This window comes from Neoarius graeffei, chromosome 28, assembly GCF_027579695.1.
Source record: "Neoarius graeffei isolate fNeoGra1 chromosome 28, fNeoGra1.pri, whole genome shotgun sequence".
NCBI lineage: Eukaryota > Metazoa > Chordata > Actinopteri > Siluriformes > Ariidae > Neoarius > Neoarius graeffei.
In genome coordinates, this window is record NC_083596.1 from 43,890,711 (window position 1) to 43,909,470 (window position 18,760).

The following is an 18,760-nucleotide window of genomic DNA, read 5'->3' on the forward strand; positions in this document are numbered from 1 at the left end:
TTTCCGTGAGGTTTGCCTTATGCAAAGAAAGATCGCATCGACGTTTTTTCCTCCCTATAAGTGGGGGGGACCGAACGAGGTGAATTTAAATCTGGGTGGGACGAATCCCACCCGTCCCACCCTCTATCTGCGCCCGTGATTATGATGCCAATGACAATACTTACCTCAACATGCTTGCGCAGATTAGACGTCGAATTTTTGTATGCCGCAATGGTTGTCTTCTTGGGCACACATAATCTGCATTGCATAATGAAACTGTCACCCCTTTTCTCTACGAAGCTGAAGTGATCACATATGTAGGGCCAGGGGTGCACTTCATTACTGGAAGAAACTGCGTTTTCTGCAGGGTCGTCCACCACAGGTTCCTCGGTCTCCTCCATGTCCGCAGGGGCACTTTATCAACACCTGTGGCCCAGGGGCTAGGCCCCTCATAGGCTACCTGTCAACCCTACCCTTACCGTTGGCCAGGAAAACACTCTTATTTTATTTGCAATACGTGTCAAGCATTTACAGTGTAAGCGCGTAATGAGCCTAGAAGCCTACGATAGGTTACGTTTGGCTCAGTGTAGCTGCGCAAGGCCCATGCTCACATCGCTCAACACATCCGACCACAGAGGGAGAGAAGAACGCGCGCATTATCATTACAGAGCTGGTTCTGATTATTACCACGGACAGGACAGTGATACTGCGTAACTTTCACGCAGGGGCATGGCCAGAGATAACCACACAAGCGCGCGTGCGCTAATGTAGACCTATGTGTTGTAAACATAAAACACACACACCTACAGACAAGTCCTTTTAAAAAATAAAATACATAAAAATAGCTCGGCGGCATGAAAACAAACATTCACTGCAAGACAAGGTGCCCTAGAATCGCCATCAGTTTTTAATATCTATATGGACTTTGTTGTCAGGATTGCACAGCATGAGATATCAAAACTGTACCCAGATACAGGCTTCAAGTTCAGATATTGCATTCCAAATGAGGTATCCACAAGAGAAATGCGTACGAAAGCACGAGCATCAGGAGAGGGTTGTATAACAGAGATTCTATACGCAGATGATCAGGCCATATTCGCTGGATCCATTGAGGAGCTTCAGAATATTCTTCAGTTGTATGATAAGACCTACACCCGCTTTGGTTTACAAATATCATATGTCAAAACAGAAACAATGGCTTTTAACGTCAATGAGGATATCAAATGTAAACCAAGTATCATTTCCCTTGGTGGCACTAATATTAAAAACGTCCGCACCTTTAAATATCATGTCAGCAACTGTGATGAATTCTCACACTTCCTGCATGCTAGGATAAGTGCTGCATTCATGAAATGGAATGAACTGAAACACGTTCTAACTGACCATCGAATACTACTAAAAACCTGTATAAAGTTCCTAGTGGCATGCGTTCGATCTCACCTCCTGTACAGCACACAGGCATGGCAACTATCATCCAGTGAAATTCACAAAATTGAGGTAGTGTGGCACGGCTTCCTAAGGAAAATGATTAAAGGTGGATATAAACGAAAGAATGCCCCTGACCAAAAGAACACTACAAATGAAGATATAGACTGGAGCTACAAGATGTCCAATGCTGACCTCCGGAAACTGACAGGAACCCAGGATATAAAACTATCCTGCTACATACAACAACTAAAATATATTGCTCACGTTTGCCGGATGGGCAATAACCAAGTGCAAAAGCAGCTCCTGTTTGACAAAAATGGTTACAAATGGACGAAATGGGAAAATCTGCTGGGCATAGACACCCAACAGATAAGACGTATGATGATGGACAAATCAAACTTTGAGCAACTGCTACAGCAGAAGCACCCCTAGAGTGTTTAACTTTTGGGGAACATGATGATGATGATGAAGGTACTTGGCTCGGCGGCCACATGAAATGTAAACACCATGGACAGCGGCCAAATTCATAACTCTACAGACCGAAATACACGAAACCAAGTCCTACTAGGGTCTATTCTACCGATCTATGTTCAAGCATCATGCAAGTCTTCCTTCTCCTTGAATAAGACCGTGCATTCAACTGCCTTTTTGACATGACTGCATCGAAATACCACTCAACAATATTTCACGCACTCCATCAAGAAAAAAGTTAAACATGATGAACACGGGCATACTGTTTTAGCATACGATTTTTTAAAAAGAAACTAGCTACATCAAAGTCCTTCAATAAACCCATCCTTTAGCGCAAATGAGCTTAACCTAGTTCAAAGCATGACGCTAGCAGTAGCTGCATAAGGCAAAATCATGTGGGCCTTTCATCAACAACAAGCCACGGCGGGCAAACATTAATAATCAAGTGTCCTTACCTTAAAACGTTGTCTTGACCACAGAACTTCTCAAGTATTTCACTTAAATCCACACGGGTTAACAACACACCCAACACAGCTAGCGAGAAATGTGGATCTGCGCTAGCTTTGTATTGCTATTCCCCTCAGTATGCTTACTCTGTCTGCTGCCCGAACTGTGAACATTATAGGCTACAATCTTTTCATCAATTTCTTCAGTAGATGCCGTTTTAGACATTTTATTATCCCCATCGAATGCTATTATACTAACAGGATTATAACTCAAATCACACGACACGTATTCAAATCACAACTGATTTATTTTACTGTTGGACAGATCATAGCATATCTAGCCTAGCTGCACATAGCCTAGCTGCTGGTAGGCTGATAACTGATAAGTAGCTGATATTCTGAACAGATTGGTGATCCTTACCTTAAAAAGTCTGTGACTTTAGGCAACAATTCTATCATTACCTGCATCTCTCTCTTTTTTCCTTTTATGCGTCCTGCTAACATGTGAACGCTTCATCTTTCAAAGCCTCTAAATTTGTGTCTCAGTAGTCTGCAGTCTTTGGCGCGGTTTCGTGCGTGACGTTACATTTTGTTACATTTTATTCTGGTACAGTTGTGGGTGTTCGTTTCGCGAACCACATCCACCATGTCTCTTACAGCAGGCTACTGTGCGCTCATTTATTTCTAACCTTATTTCTATCCGTACATTAATGTAGGCCCACGATTCCAACAGTTTATTATTTTATTAATATTACAAGGCCCCTTTACGAGGCCCCTGATTGGCTGGGGCCCAGGGGCTTGAGCCCCCCGAAGCCCCCCCCCTTAAAGCGCCGGTGCATGTCCGCCATCGTCTGTGTGAGACTCGCGCGCGCGACAACTGTCCTTCCCGTGATTCATTTCCAGAACGCATTTCCCCTTCTCCGTTTTAGCCTTTTTTTATTTTTTATTTTTTATTTTTTTTACTCAGTAACGGTTGTGATGTAAAATGTACCGAAGTACACTACTTAAAAGAAAACATACTTAAGTAAAAGTAAAAGTACACTCTTTAAAAATTACTTGAAAAAGTATAAGTACACAAAAAAGCTACTCAAGTACAGTAACGCGAGTAATGTAATTCGTTACTTTCCACCTCTGCAAAATACACATAGCTAGATTCCCCCCCCCCAATAAAATAAAGTTCTCTAGCTAACTAAATAGCTGTTGCACTTTTTTTTTTTAAACCAAAAACAATTGCACCTCATTTCAACACAGCTGTGTTTGGTGACTGCAATACCATATAATATACAATGTGCCCCCTAGTGTTTGATGCAAGAAACTGCATTTCTTTACAGTTGGTTCAAAACACCACTGCATCATGTGTAGCCATGGTTGAGAAGCTAATTTTGTCTGTTGCAAAAGGTTGCCAATTATGAAAATTCTCTCTTCAAAGTACGTTTAACAAACCCTTGCACTTATCTAACTTTGATGTACATGGTGTACTACAGCAAAATAAAAGTTATTCACATACAAAGTGTTAAACTAGCTAAATTAGCTTTTCAATTATACAACCATCAACACAGCCAAGCAACAGAAATGAAGGAAAGTCTATTAGGTGCTCATTTTTTCAATGCTAACTTACTGTGCATATGGTCTCTCAGAAAACTGCCATAAAAGTTTTAGTTTTCACAACGTACTTGAGGCAAGTTTCAGACCAAACAAAATGGAATGAGTTCTGCAAGCACCCAGACGCGGACACAGAGGTTCCCAGAAGAATCAACAGACTTCTGGTTGCCTCGCATATGTACACAGAGCTACAGTAAGTTGAAACAGATTATGCTTTGTTTACAGTAAATGCCTTGTCTGCTGTCAGTATACCATATTCAGTATGACACCTTTTAGTCATCACTTTAAATATTAAAGTGTAAATTAACCACTCCTGTGAGTTTGTTACCTTTTAAGGTTAAGAACATGCCAGGCTGACACTCATATGATGTAAGCAACACAGCTACAACTAATAAAACTAAGCTAGATTTACAGTAGGTGTGTGAATGATCAAGGCAATGAGAACCCCACTCTGCTTAGATCCCCAGAGGCTTGGGCCAGCCCTGAGTGGTGTAATAAAGCTACTTTTCTCCCAGTTGGCAAGCTTAAAATGTATTTGTCAAACTAAATGTGCTCCAGTACAAAAGTCAACCTGCTAGCTTGAGCTAAGCAACCACATTTTAAGCCATAAAAAAAAAAAACTTCAGTGCTACAATGGTTCACTGGCAAGTCACTTGATTCTATTGACTTTCATGCCTTTTAACGTGGGTGCAACTTTGAATTGTTAACAAAAAGGAATGAAAGTCTGTTTAAAACTTCAACATAAAGGAGAAAGGGGTGCCTCATGCTAAATCCCTGGTATACAATTTCACATCCTGCATCATTGTTATTAGGCGAGGTCCTAGGTCACCTACTAAGTATAGCACATTTTATCATATTGGCTTGAATGTTTGTTTCAAAACAAGTTTAAGCTTGACAAACCCACTTTTATTGGGGGGGAGAGGAGGGACTTAAATCCAAAAGCAAGCCTGGAAAGAGATTGTGCAGAGTATCCTGTGGTACTGGTCAATGGGTTATTAATCTTTGATCCAATGCTCAGAAAGTCACTAAGTAGTATCAAGCAGTGCCTTAGATAAAGCCCAGAGCATTCTGTATAAAAACACCTTGTAGTCAGGCAGTATTTGTTTATATTTGGAGGCTACTTTGCAAAATTAAGTCTTGTTTTTAGTAATATATACACAAGTTCAGATATAAATTCATAAATCTGGACTTGTAATGTCTGTAGGCTGCTGTTTCATAGCCAATTATGCAGGGGAACTTTATGCATAAAAAGAGCTTTGAAACCACATAGGAAATTGGTATAAAAAGTATTAAAATGTGCAATTATATCCATAATAGGTGTTATTTGTGGCATACAACCTTTTTACTCCAGTCAAAAGCACAGTTCATACTCATTTAACCCTAAAAGGACCTAAACTAAGTGGGATCAGTTAGAACCTAAAGTGGTATGCTGCTCAGTCTATTCAACTGACTGAACTTTCTGCTTTTAGGGAGTTTGTTACTCTAGATTCTTTATCTAAAAGTATGTTCGTTTCAAGCTTGAGTGTTTAACAAAAAGTGACTGATTTTCTGTTTCCAGATTTGTTGCAAAAATATTTCAGCAAGTTAGTCACTTCATTGTGCATCTATCTTTGGCTATCTGTATGTTTGCATGCTTGTCTCAGATGGCTGCCATAATTAAGAATAACTCTTGCAAATAACTAGTGAACCTATTAGTTATGGAAATGCTCATCTGTCCATGCACTCTCCAAACAGAACAGACAGTCCAGCACATACAGAGGAACCAGACATTGTCTAGTTGTGAAAGTGACATTTACTTTTGAAAATAGTCCAATGGCTGTTCTGGTCATAATGTGTTACCAATAACCGCTTGTGTGTTGTGTTTGAATCCTTAGGTAAAGTGTTACTTCTTGATGTAGTTTGGACATTTAAAAAAAAAAGCCTGCTAGCAGCTTAGTAATAAATGTACCACAAATTTCTGAAATGAGAGATTGTGAGCCAAGTTCTAGAGTGTAGATAAGCTATAAATACTCAAGTTCTGTAGCAATAGTGTAAAATATTTCTGGCTTTTATATGTTCTCCATGTACTTAAATGGCTCATTTTAAACTTCACTATGTAAGATATGATTTCACAAACAGGTTTAAGATGTTATCATGGACTTAAGGGATACAGACCCCCCAATATTTAGCACTTCCTTTTTTGGTGAAAATGGTGATTGCTGACATTATAAGTAAAGATATGCTTGGGATGCAAGTAAAGGGTTACTGAGAAACCAGACTTGGCAAATTTTGCCAAGTTAGTTACATATGCTCTGACTTGATCTTTTACATTAAAAAAAAATCTTAATCAGGCATTTGATACTCAAGCCTAACGGGAGGGCATTCTTCAGCCTTAAACAAGCAAGTGGTCACAAAGTCAGTCAATTTACCACTTACCAAGTCTGAAGCAGGACTGTAGATGAAAGCCATGCTGCCATCTAGTGCAAGCTAGACTAGAATTGCATAGAGCCAGACAAAGCCAGTATTAAAACCAGATTTTATTTTCTCCACTTAGCATAATTTATTAAAAGTTTAAAAAAAATCATGCCATTAATGGCAATTAGCATTAGACTCCCATAAATAATTACTCTGAAGTATTAACACTTAAGTCAGCCATCAAGGCTGCACACCAACTAAACAGCAAAACAATTACGAGCGGCTCTTGCTAACCCAGTGGTATTTGTCCACTCGTGGTCCAGAGAAAGCATAAGAAGGTCTGTAGTTTTTGAAGCCATTGTGTGGAGGGTATGGACCATTTGAATGCTGCTGGTAGCCTTCACCAGGATAGGGCTTCCTTTTGGCATAAACAGCCCAGTTCTGCATGGCTGCAGGTGGGCCAAAGTCACTGAGCTGCAAGAATAAAAAGGTGGTAAAATATATTAGACAATCAAAAGGAATAAGACCAAGTACTTGGCCTGTTACCTGGTTTTCCACAACTAGCTAGACTGCCACAGACCCAATGGCTAATGCAGGGGTCATCAGCCTTATCCACAAGGTCAGCAGGCTTTTATTACAGCCAAAATGGAGGCACATTTAACCACTCCTGCTTGGTTAGAATGAAAGCCTGCAGCCATCCTGGCAAAGACTGAAAACTCCTGGGCCAGTGAATATCAATAAGGAATGTTTCTTCAACCTTGGAGAATTCTCATGAAAGTTTTAGTATTACACACTAAAGTTAATTAAAATGCCCTTCTCAAGCTGGAATAGGCTTGTTGGAACACAGAAAACTAAGTGCACAAGAGGAATCACTCAATGACCAGAACCAGTCTTGTTAAATACCTGATAAACACTGTTTGGATTGGACACTGTGGGGATGCACTTGGGCTCTGGAGCAGATTGTGCACTTCTGCTACTCATGCTGTTGTTAGAACCTTCTTCATCTGAAGATGTTCCTGAATGGTAGTCAGAGGAAGCACGCTCCACAGCATTGTTAATCCTGCGTGAGAACTCACTGTCTCCTTTTTGCCCCTCCAACAAGGTCACACAAAATGGTGCATTTTTCTCACCATACCTTGGTGGGGGGAGGGGGGGAAAAAGTAACAATTGCCAATTCAGGTACACCAATAGTTTATAGCGGACATCCCCAGCCTAACCTTATCAATGTAGACAAGGGTGTACAAGTATCATGGTCTTGTACCATTTTACAAAATTAATGTTAGAAACCATACTACAGGATCTGGAAAGAACCATTTCATGGTATGTAAAGGCAAGGCTACAAAGTTTTTAAATTAAGATACCGGCATGACACTTCACCAGGGTCTACCCAAATGGTAATCTCTTTAGGCAAACCCAGGTCCTCATAGCCAACGCCACTCTGTTTGCAAGCACGCTCAATTATAGGGTCCCTCAACTGAGCCTTGTTCATCCTCAGGCACCTGAAAAACAAAAGCTCAATGGATAAGTCAGTTCTGACAAGGTTATCCTCACTTGAGCTTTTACACCACAGCCCCTCACCGGAAAGCTTGCCCTTTGCATGGCTTCTCTGGGTACCAGTGGCTCTTGTAGGTTTCAAAAAGGATTGAAGTGAAAGCCGCAGCAAACCTCTCACGGCTTAAGTGCTCCAGGTTACCATGTTTCTTTGCCAGTCTTGCCACAAAGAAAACTGTAGCAGCAATCTCTTCCTTCATTTTTTTCTAGACACAACCCTCTTTTGCTTTAAAAATGTAATTAAAATTGTTCTTTAAAAAAACCTACATCAAAGGCACACCCAGCTTGCTACTTTTAGTTTTGGGTTTTTTTTTTATTTTTAAAAGCCAAGCACTACTGACAACTTACATCGTAACAAAATATGAGGGGAATTGATGCTTTTTAAAGGTCACATTAATGACCAATTAGATGTCTAACAGGTGTTTTATATTGGGAAACAACATCCACTTGACTAACACGTGTTTTTGCGGATGTTGACCACTAGATGGCATTACAGTTTGTCAGAGCTTGTGCCATACACTCACTAGCCATTTTAATAGGAACTTGTTCTTGATTCAAAGAGTCCTGTTCTTGGCTAGCAGGAGTGGAACCCAGTGTGGTCTTCTGCTGTTGCATGCTGAGATGCTTTTCTGTTCACCACGGTTGTAAAAAGTGATTACATGAGTTGCTTTATCCTTCCTGGTAGCTCAAACCAATCTGTGGTGGGTTTCCCAAAAGCCTCACTTGACCATTTAAAGGAACAGTCCACCGTATTTCCATAATGAAATATGCTCTTATCTGAATTGAGACGAGCTGCTCCGTACCTATCCGAGCTTTGCGCGACCTCCCAGTCAGTCAGACTCAGTCAGACGCGCTGTCACTCCTGTTAGCAATGTAGTATAGGCTCAGCATGGCCAATGGTATTTTTTGGGGCTGTAGTTAGATGCGACCAAACTCTTCCGCGTTTTTCCTGTTTACATAGGTTTATATGACCAGTGATATGAAACAAGTTCAGTTACACAAATTGAAACGTAGCGATTTTCTATGCTATGGAAAGTCTGCACTATAATGACAGGCGTACTAACACCTTCTGCGCGCTTCGGCAGCACATTGATATCTGAGCTCCGTATCAATGCGCTGGTCATTGTCACTGGTCATATAAACCTATGTAAACAGGAAAAACGCGGAAGAGTTTGGTCGCATCTAACTACAGCCTAGTGTTGTGCATGAACGCGTTCAAAAGAACACGTTCATTGAACACGCTCGTTTTTCCATGAACTTTGAACTGAACGCAACAACTTTGTAATGAAAGAACTTGAACGTGAATTCGTTCAAATTATGCAACATGAACGACAAACATGAAGATGAACGAAACATGAAACCTGATGAATCGAGTGGCACGTCTACTTGCAAGATATTTTACGTTCTACTACTTCACTGTCAGTCTGATGTTGTTGTCACTCACTGCCCTGAGGTGCCGCGTGTGTGCAATGCATCATGGATAACGTAGTGTGAAGCCGGAGATAGTGGATGGCTCTATGATTTGGCTCCATACTACGTTACCCATGATGCAGCAGAGCAGAGTAGGTGTAACCCAGCATTCCCTAGCTACAGGCAGCAGACAGCATGCACACCACAGCCGGCGCACACTCACAGCAACATGGCCAGTGAAAGTTCAAGTAGCGGCACGGAGAACACAGATGAGACGGATTCTCCTCATGGTTATTTACAGCAATTTTACACAATTTCACACAAAGACTCAGACGGTAAAAACCTTACCTTTCTGTGTAAGCTCTGTCCACCTTTCCTGAAAAAAATAAGTAAGAACATCGACAACGTCGTTCTCAAATTTGAAACGACACATTGAGTTGAAGCATCTGTCCAGTTTCAAAGCATATATGCAAGTCCTCGAGGATCAGAAGGGAAAGGGCAAGAAGATCCCCTGCCAAAATCCCAAAATCCAAGTCACACTGCCTGCAGCCTTCAAGAGTACCACTGTCTCCCAGCAACAGGTAGATAAACTGATTATTGACTACATTGTGGAAGATTTACAACCACTAAGCAAAGTTGAGAAATCCTCATTCATCAGACTAGTTTATTAGAAGTTACTGTTAGTTGAAACTGAAAGCATTTGTTTGAAGTCACGTGTAACGTTTTGGTGCAGTGGTTGAGTCAGTGAAGAAATCAAAATATTTTGTCCTTTTTCCATATATAGTATGTACAATAACTTCCATTTTGTGTGATAGAATATAATGTCTATAATATGTTAGTAGTTTTGAGCTAGAATGTAGCATATGATTTTAGTCTTTATTTTCATATTCCGCCTAAAAGTAAAATGAACTGAACTTTGAACTAGTTCAGAATTAAAACTGTGAACTATGAATGTGACCAGTTCACTTTTAACATGTTTGAACTGAACTTGAACTAGTTCAAAAAAAGTGTGAACTTGCACAACACTGCTACAGCCCCAAAAAATACCGTTGATACCATACTGAGCCTAGCTACATTGCTAACAGGAGTGACAGCGCGTCTGACTGCGTCTGACTGACTGGGAGGTCGCGCAAAGCTCAGATAGGTACAGAGCAGCTCGTCTCAATTCAGATAAGAGCATATTTCATTATGGAAATACGGTGGACTGTTCCTTTAATGCTGATCTTTGTGCTACGATGCTTTTGGAAATCTCATCCATTTTCCTCTGACCTTGCTTATGAACAAGGCATTTTCACCCACAGAACTGTCGCTCAACTCAATTTTTTTTAGACCATTCTACGTAAACTCTAGAGACAGTTGAGTGTGAAAACTCCAGGAATTCAGCAGTTTCTGAAATACTCAAACCAGTCCATCTGGCTCAAACCAACACCCATGCCACAGTGAAAGTAAGTCACACTTTGAGATCACAATTTTTCCCATTCCGATGTTTAAAATGAACATTAACTGAAGCTCTTGATTTGTATCTGCATGATCTTATGCATTGTGCTGCTGTCAAGGGATTGGCTGATAAAACAGCAGGTGGATGGGTGTACCTAATAAAGTGGCTGGTGAGTGTATAGTATGTGGAACACTGAGATGGAAAATGCCTGAAATTGAAAATGAATAACATAATTAGAACAAACACTAAAGCAGTACTTTCTAGGGAAAAAAATCTATCTGCAGTGTAATGCAATAAGGCAGTAATAAACCAAATGCACTGAAAAAAATATGGTTACCAAAAAGATGCCATCTCTACCAGATGTGTTTTGGACAGCTAAACTTTGTCCTACAATGTTCTTTTTGTTCACACCTGACATTTTCTGCAAAATAAGCAGTGTTATTTCTCTATGCATGAATTTCAAGAGAAACTCAGAAAAAAAGTATACAAATGAAATTCAATAAGATAACTGACAAAATTAAAACAAAGACTATCAAGACCATTGCAAAATGGGATGGAAAGAAAGTGGATCCATAGGCTGCTGGTGGAACAGCAAGAAGCAATGGCACCAGAAATTTTTGTAACTGCTGTCCTTGCTTGAGCTTTAGATAGAAATCTTTGACCATTATGTGTGCCGAGGAAGTGGGCTAGTCAGCAGGATGTGTGTTTAGAATGTGGTTTGAGATTGAGGTCTCAAAAAAAAGTGGGATGAAGTGGCAATCAAACCAGAATGTAAAATGAATTAAAACACAAGATACACAGAGAATACTGATGCATTTTCTCTATCTATGCTAATCATGCTTCTTCTGGGAACTCAAAGCAGAATCCATTGCACACATGAGGGCATGATGTCCAAGGTCATGTACCCTCAAATTGTAAAATTGTCAAATTGAAAAAGGAGTCCCTTCCAGTGCCAGCTCCCAGGCAGTCTCCTGTCCCAGTACTAACCAGGCCCTTGAGGCGCATTGGGCCAGGCCAATCTCTGAGATAGAATTACAGTGGGGTGGCAGTCCTCTGTTAACCACATGAGTTTGACTCCTTACTCATATCTGTGTTACAGCGTGCCTTGCCAGTAGGTACCATTTTGATAATGGTCTTTGGTATGGTCCGACTGTGAGTAGAACTCACGATCTCCCAGTCAAGAGGCGAACATGCTCAGTGGCGCCGCCAGGCGTACGGCCGTACGCACTAGGCGTACCTTGGGGAGAGAGATATTTTTTATTAATTATAATTGTTACCTGAATGCTTTGGCAATGCAACATAATTTGAGAGAGAGAGAGAGAGAGAGAGAGAGAGAGAGAGAGACGTGTGTGTGCCGGCGCATTTGTGTGCTTCAGGAGTGGGCGGGGTGTGCGTGACCAAGAAAGCTCATTGGTCAATGCAGATATACTTTTCTTGCACCACTGAGATTCTCTCCAGTTTTGAGAAACAGAGACAGACAATCGTCAGTAGTCAGAGCTTGTGCGAGAATTTATTGAGAAGCGAGTCAAAAATGAGTAAACGAACCCTGAAACAAACGAGCTTATTTCAGACTTTTACGAAAAAGTCCAAAAGCAGTGATCCAGGGGTGTCATCTGCTTGCCAGTCCTCTCCAGTATCAGCTAGTAACACGGCACCAGCAGCTTCCACTCCTCCGCAACCTAGCAGCAGTACCAGCGAAGAGATTATGAGGCAGTTCGACGCTACAGGTAGAAGACGAATTAACTTTAAATAGGCACAATTTTGCTCGGTGATTGGGTGCGCCTTTACCTAGCGCTTGGTGGCCTGGGGACAGGACTGCGCTTGCGGTGTAGGTCTGTGTGTACTCGTGCGTGCGGTAGTGCTGAGCAAGTTCACTAGATTCTAATCGAGGCTATAAAGAGTTTATTGTTTATTGTCATGTGTAGTTCACATATGTTGTTCAAATATCAGCCTGTGTTCATGGAAGGCTATTGTTCAATTTCAAGTTAAAGTTCTATCGTTGTTTTGTGTATAAGCCTATAGATTGACTCTTCATAGAAACTGCAGCACGCAAGCATTTTTTTTTGGGGGGGGGATTACACCGCTAGTGCGTACCTTACAGTTCAACCCTGCAGGCGCCCCTGAACATGCTAACCACTAGGCCAGCTCACTGACAAAGATCACTCCAAGAGCAAGGCATGTGATAGTCGGTGAGATCACAAAGGACCCCAGGGTAACTTCTAAGCAACTGAAGGGCTCTCTCCCATTGGCAGGGATGAGAATTTTCCGCCAATCGGCGGATTTCCGACTTTTTCAGACCAAAATGATCGTTTTTGAGATCGATGTAAATCCGTTGAGAAATTTTCGGGGGGGGGGGGGGGGGGGGGGGTATGATTAACGATCTGTGGTCACCTTATAACGCAGACATCCCAAGTCTCCCAGAACTTCCGGGAGTCTCCTGCATATTGATAGAAGCGAGCAAGAGCGTGCGCGCGCAACATTAAGGTCTGCATCACGCATCTTAGAATGTGCACGCGCGAGGGAGACTGTGTGCAGTGTTGCCAGATATTGCTGACGTTTTCCATCCCAAAATATGTTCAAAACCCGCCAAAATGCACTTAAAACCACCCAATGCGGCAACACTGCCTGTGTGCCTGTTCATGTAGCGCATGCCAGACAAAGAGCATCCTGATTGGGTTACTCAGCAAAATAAGCCAATCAGCTTTCAGTGTGGGCGGGCTTTTATCCCTTTTCTCGAGGACCGACCGGCATAGCAGAGAGAGAGCGCGCGCCCCAAAAAACGAAAGTGCAAACCCCACTTCAGCTCAGATTACACAAAAGAATCTCCCTGTCTAATAAGGGTAGAAAATAATGACAGTTTCGCGCGATGTACTGTTTGCAGCAGTGGTTTCAGCATTGCCCATGGTGGCTTAAATGATTGTAAAGGACATGTTGAGGTGAGGAGTGTCATTTCATGTGCATTATAGGTCTACAACAGGCTGTCATGAAAAGACCAAACTTATTGAAGATTTCCGTAAAGTAACAATGTATGAATATACATCATATATATCAAATACACGTCATATATAAGTGTGTATCTTTTTATAAATGAGGTTTGCTTGTCTAATGTAGCATGTTGGGGAGAATCATAGTATCATATCTATATTTCTGATAAAATTTTAGGTATGATACCGTGTATAACTCTCCTACTTATTGCTCATTTCATGGGGGGGAATTGCTGGCAGGTGCCGCGCGGGAGCATCTGCCCAAGTTTTTTTTAGGCCGAGATGAACTTATAGTTTTTGATTTAAAAAAATTTTCCAATTTGTAATGCCCATTGTACATGCCTGTTCTTTAACTCAAAATCACCATCTCGATCTTCAAATTGACCATATGATATCTGTATTACATTCCACAACATCCTGTCCAGATAAAACCTCGTTAGTACACACAACAGTTGAAAGTGAAGTGATGAGTGATGTTGAATGTTGCCTGCTTAATATGCAAGAGCTCCTGCTACCATGATAACGTCAGAAGAAAGCTTCAGAGAATTATATGACAGAACTTTTTTCTGGTTTGCACTTCATTTTAAAGGATTAGAGTATTCAAAGACATGAATAGCAAAAATGCAGAAATATAATACTGTAGAGCTCGTTTATATTAAAAGGTGCATTGATTTTTTGAAATCATCAAATGTGAATTGATTAAAAACAAGTCTCTTGTACCATATTAATCATTTTCACCTGGTAGTCCACCAAGAAGGGGAATTTATTTCCAAATACATTGCAACTTTTTGCTGATAAAATTAATGGTTTTGGGGTTAAAAAAATAAATAAATAAATAATAGCCAAAAGTCATTAGCCCCTGGGCCCCGCCCCCTGGGTCATGGGCCCCGCCCCCCTGGGCCATTGGCCCCGCCCTGGTTTTTTCAGACTTTTTAAATATTTTTCATTCTCATCCCTGCATTGGCTAATGTTAATATTCATGAGTCCACCAATCAGGAGAACACTGAACAACAATGGTGTGCATGGCAGGGTTGCAAGGAGAAAGCCACTGCTCTCCAAAAAGAACATTGCTGCTCGTCTGCAGTTTGCTAAAGATCATGTGGACAAGCCAGAAGGCTATTGGAAAAATGTTTTGTGGATGGATGAGACCAAAATAGAACTTTTTGGTTTAAACGAGAAGCGTTATGTTTGGAGAAAGGAAAACACTGCATTCCAGCATAAGAACCTTATCCCATCTATGAAACATGGTGGTGGTAGTATCATGGTTTGGGCCTGTTTTTCTGCATCTGGGCCAGGACAGCTTGCCATCATTGATGGAACAATGAATTCTGAATTATACCAGCGAATTCTAAAGGAAAATGTCAGGACATCTGTCCATGAACATCTGTCCTCTCAAGAGAAAGTGGGTCATGCAGCAAGACAAAGACCCTAAGCACACAAGTTGTTCTATCAAAGAATGATTAAAGAAGAATAAAGTTAATGTTTTGGAATGGCCAAGTCAAAGTCCTGACTTTAATCCAATCAAAATGTTGTGGAAGGACCTGAAGTGAGCAGTTCATGTGAGGAAACCCACCAACATCCCAGAGTTGAAGCTGTTCTGTACGGAGGAATGGGCTAAAATTCCTCCACGCCGGTGTGCAGGACTGATCAACAGTTACCAGAAACGTTTAGTTGCAGTTATTGCTGCACAAGGGGGTCACACCAGATACTGAAAGCAAAGGTTCACATACTTTTGCCACTCACAGATATGTAATATTGGATCATTTTTCTCAGTAAATAAATGACCAAGCATAATATTTTTGTCTCATTTGTTTAACTGGGTTCTCTTTATCTACTTTTAGGACTTGTGTGAAAATCTGATGATGTTTTAGGTCATATTTATGCAGAAATACAGAAAATTCTAAAGGGTTCACAAACTTTCAAGCACCACTGTAGATATGCCCTGGATGAAAGTGAATGGTCTGTGATATCTTTTTTTTCTTAATTTGTTTCAATTTTTTGGTTTGTTTGTTTCTTCTAATTTCCACATTTTGTCACATTCACATTTCTCTTCTGGGGACACCAGATGGTGGAATTATGAATCATTGCAGTTCATAGGTGTGGAAGAGTAAAGGAAAACGATACTAAAAAGTATCCACTTTTTTGTATTAACTGTTAGCATTACTGTAAATTCTGCAAATAAATGTGTGTAACATAAGTATAAGTGGTAATAAATGTCCATTTAATGTTGATGACATCTTTTGTAGTTATTAATCTAATTTTTAAATGATGAGGAATTTATTTTGCAAATAAAGTGTTGTGTAACAGTGTCAGGTAATATGTTGAATGCACTTGATGTTTTGTGAATAAAGCAAGGTTTCAAAAGATGTATAATTTGTGATGGCAGATTGATCCAAGTTGATTTTTCATGTCGGATTAGCTGTTATGTGTACAGAGCAACCAACAGCGAATAAGATATTAGATGTTATACTTCAACGGGCAAGCCTGGGCCTGTCTTTGGAGAAGGAATGAAGTGTTCACGAAATAGTTTCTGTGGTAACCCTGAGTCGCTATTGTCCACTAACAGCACAGCACATGGGTTATAACGCTTACCCTACCAACTGAAAAACAATCTCAAGTTAGTAAAACATTAGTGCTTGGTTTGGTCTGTATCTAAGGAGTCAATCAGCTTTTTGTTTTTGTTCCTTCCCTCTGAATTAACAACAGTGGGCTGTGTTAAATGGATGTCCATGTAAACAGCAATTACGTTGATCCTCCAAGCACTGGGCATCCATGTGTCTCAGGTAAGGGGGTGATTATGGACATCATCAGAGGCAAAAATGAACTTGTGACTGGAATCAAACCTGCATTAAAAAAAGTGACAAAGAGAAAAGAAATAGGTTGATTGATGGAAAATAAAATAATTTACAACCTAATTTAATATATTATATATAATACATATTATTTTAATCTACCTAACTCCATTTACTTTATAGATATTTTTATACATTACTGCAAACTCTGATTCTACAAATGCACTATTAGAGGTAATTGCCAGCCTGATGAAGTATGAAGTGCATTTTAGTCACTGAATCAGCCTTTAAGTCGAATGCAAATGTGTAGTCTTACTATGATGGCATGATTGGAATAATTGCAGTATAGTTCATTAAGTATAGAGACTCTGACGTATTTTTCTTGAATTGGTTAATTTTGTTAGTATCATAAAAACTACTACCAACATTAATGGTGATATACTGTTTCTGCTAATCGTGAGTTGGCTTAGTGATTAGCGTGACCACTTCTTGATCGGGAGTTCTACTCACTGTCGGGTCATACCAAAGACAATCATAAAAATGGTACCTACTGCTGTCTGGCAAGGCATGCTGCAATACAGATGTGAATGGGGAGTCAAACTCTCATGGTTACCCACTGTAACCCTAGCTGAATAGACGAGAGGCCAAGGGCTATGGAAATGGAGATTGGCACCAACCTATGTGCCTCAAGGGCCTGGTTAGTATACTGGGACAGGAGACTGCCTGGGAAGACTGGGTTCCGGTGTGGGAAGGAAGGACTGTTTATGCTAAAGTGTCTGAAACTACTAGAAATTAATAGCTTCCAAATCAACATTTTGTAACTACAAACATTTGATGATATGGATTATACAGTGGTGCTTGAAAGTTTGTGAACCCTTTAGAATTTTCTAGATTTCTGCATAAATATGACCTAAAACATCATCAGATTTTCACACAAGTCCTAAAAGTAGATAAAGAGAACCCAGTTAAACAAATGAGACAAAAATATTATACTTGGTCATTTATTTACTGAGGAAAATGATCCAATATTACATATCTGTGAGTGGCAAAAGTATGTGAACCTTTGCTTTCAGTATCTGGTGTGACCCCCTTGTGCAGCAATAACTGCAACTAAACGTTTCCAGTAACTGTTGATCAGTCCTGCACACTGGCTTGGAGGAATTTTAGCCCATTCCTCCGTACAGAACAGCTTCAATTCTGGGATGTTGGTGGGTTTCCTCACATGAACTGCTCGCTTCAGGTCCTTCCACAACATTTCGATTGGATTAAGGTCAGGACTTTGACTTGGCCATTCCAAAACATTAACTTTATTCTTCTTTAACCATTCTTTGATAGAACAACTTGTGTGCTTAGGGTCGTTGTCTTGCTGCATGACTCACCTTCTCTTGAGATTCAGTTCATGGACAGATGTCCTCATATTTTCCTTTAGAATTTGCTGGTATAATTCAGAATTTATTGTTCCATCAATGATGGCAACCTGTCCTGGCCCAGATGCAGAAAAGCAGACCCAAACCATGACACTACCACCACCATGTTTCACAAATAGGATAAGGTTCTTATGCTGGAATGCAGTGTTTTCCTTTCTCCAAACATAACGCTTCTCATTTAAACCAAAAAGATCTATTTTGGTCTCATCTGTCCACAAAACATTTTTCCAATAGCCTTCTGGCTTGTCCACATGATCTTTAGCAAACTGCAGACGAGCAGCAGTGTTCTTTTTGGAGAGCAGTGGCTTTCTCCTTTCAACCCTGCCATGCACACCATTGTTGTTCAGTGTTCTCCTGATGGTGGACTCATGAATATTAACATTAGCCAATGGGAGTGAGACCTTCAGTCACTTAAAAGTTACCCTGGGGTCCTTTGTGACCTCACCGACTATTACACGCCTTGCTCTTGGAGTGATCTTTGTTGGTTGACCACTCCTGGGGAGGGTAACAATGGTCTTGAATTTCTTCCATGTACACAATCTGTCTGACTGTGGATTGGTGGAGTCCAAACTCTTTAGAGATGGTTTTGTAACCTTTTCCAGTCTGATGAGCATCAACATTGCTTTTTCTGAGGTCCTCAGAAATCTCCTTTGTTTGTGCCATGATACACTTCCACAAACATGTGTTGTGAAGATCAGACTTTGATAGATCCCTGTTCTTTAAATAAAACAGGGTGCCCACTCACACCTGATTATCATCCCATTGATTGAAAACACCTGACTCTAATTTCACCTTCAAATTAACTGATAATCCTAGAGGTTCACATACTTTTGCCACT

General features: G+C 40.6%; 1 protein-coding gene across 1 annotated transcript; it reads right to left on the bottom strand.

The window, feature by feature from the left end:
- Window positions 1-6,593: 6,593 nt before the first annotated feature.
- btg4 (B-cell translocation gene 4) lies at window positions 6,594-8,071 on the bottom strand. The gene is made up of 4 exons (XM_060912262.1): window positions 7,899-8,071; window positions 7,682-7,819; window positions 7,224-7,455; window positions 6,594-6,794 (listed from the first exon to the last, which is right to left on the bottom strand). The coding sequence occupies exons 1-4, from the start codon at window positions 8,069-8,071 to the stop codon at window positions 6,594-6,596; spliced, it is 744 nt and encodes a 247-aa protein (XP_060768245.1).
- Window positions 8,072-18,760: the final 10,689 nt, after the last annotated feature.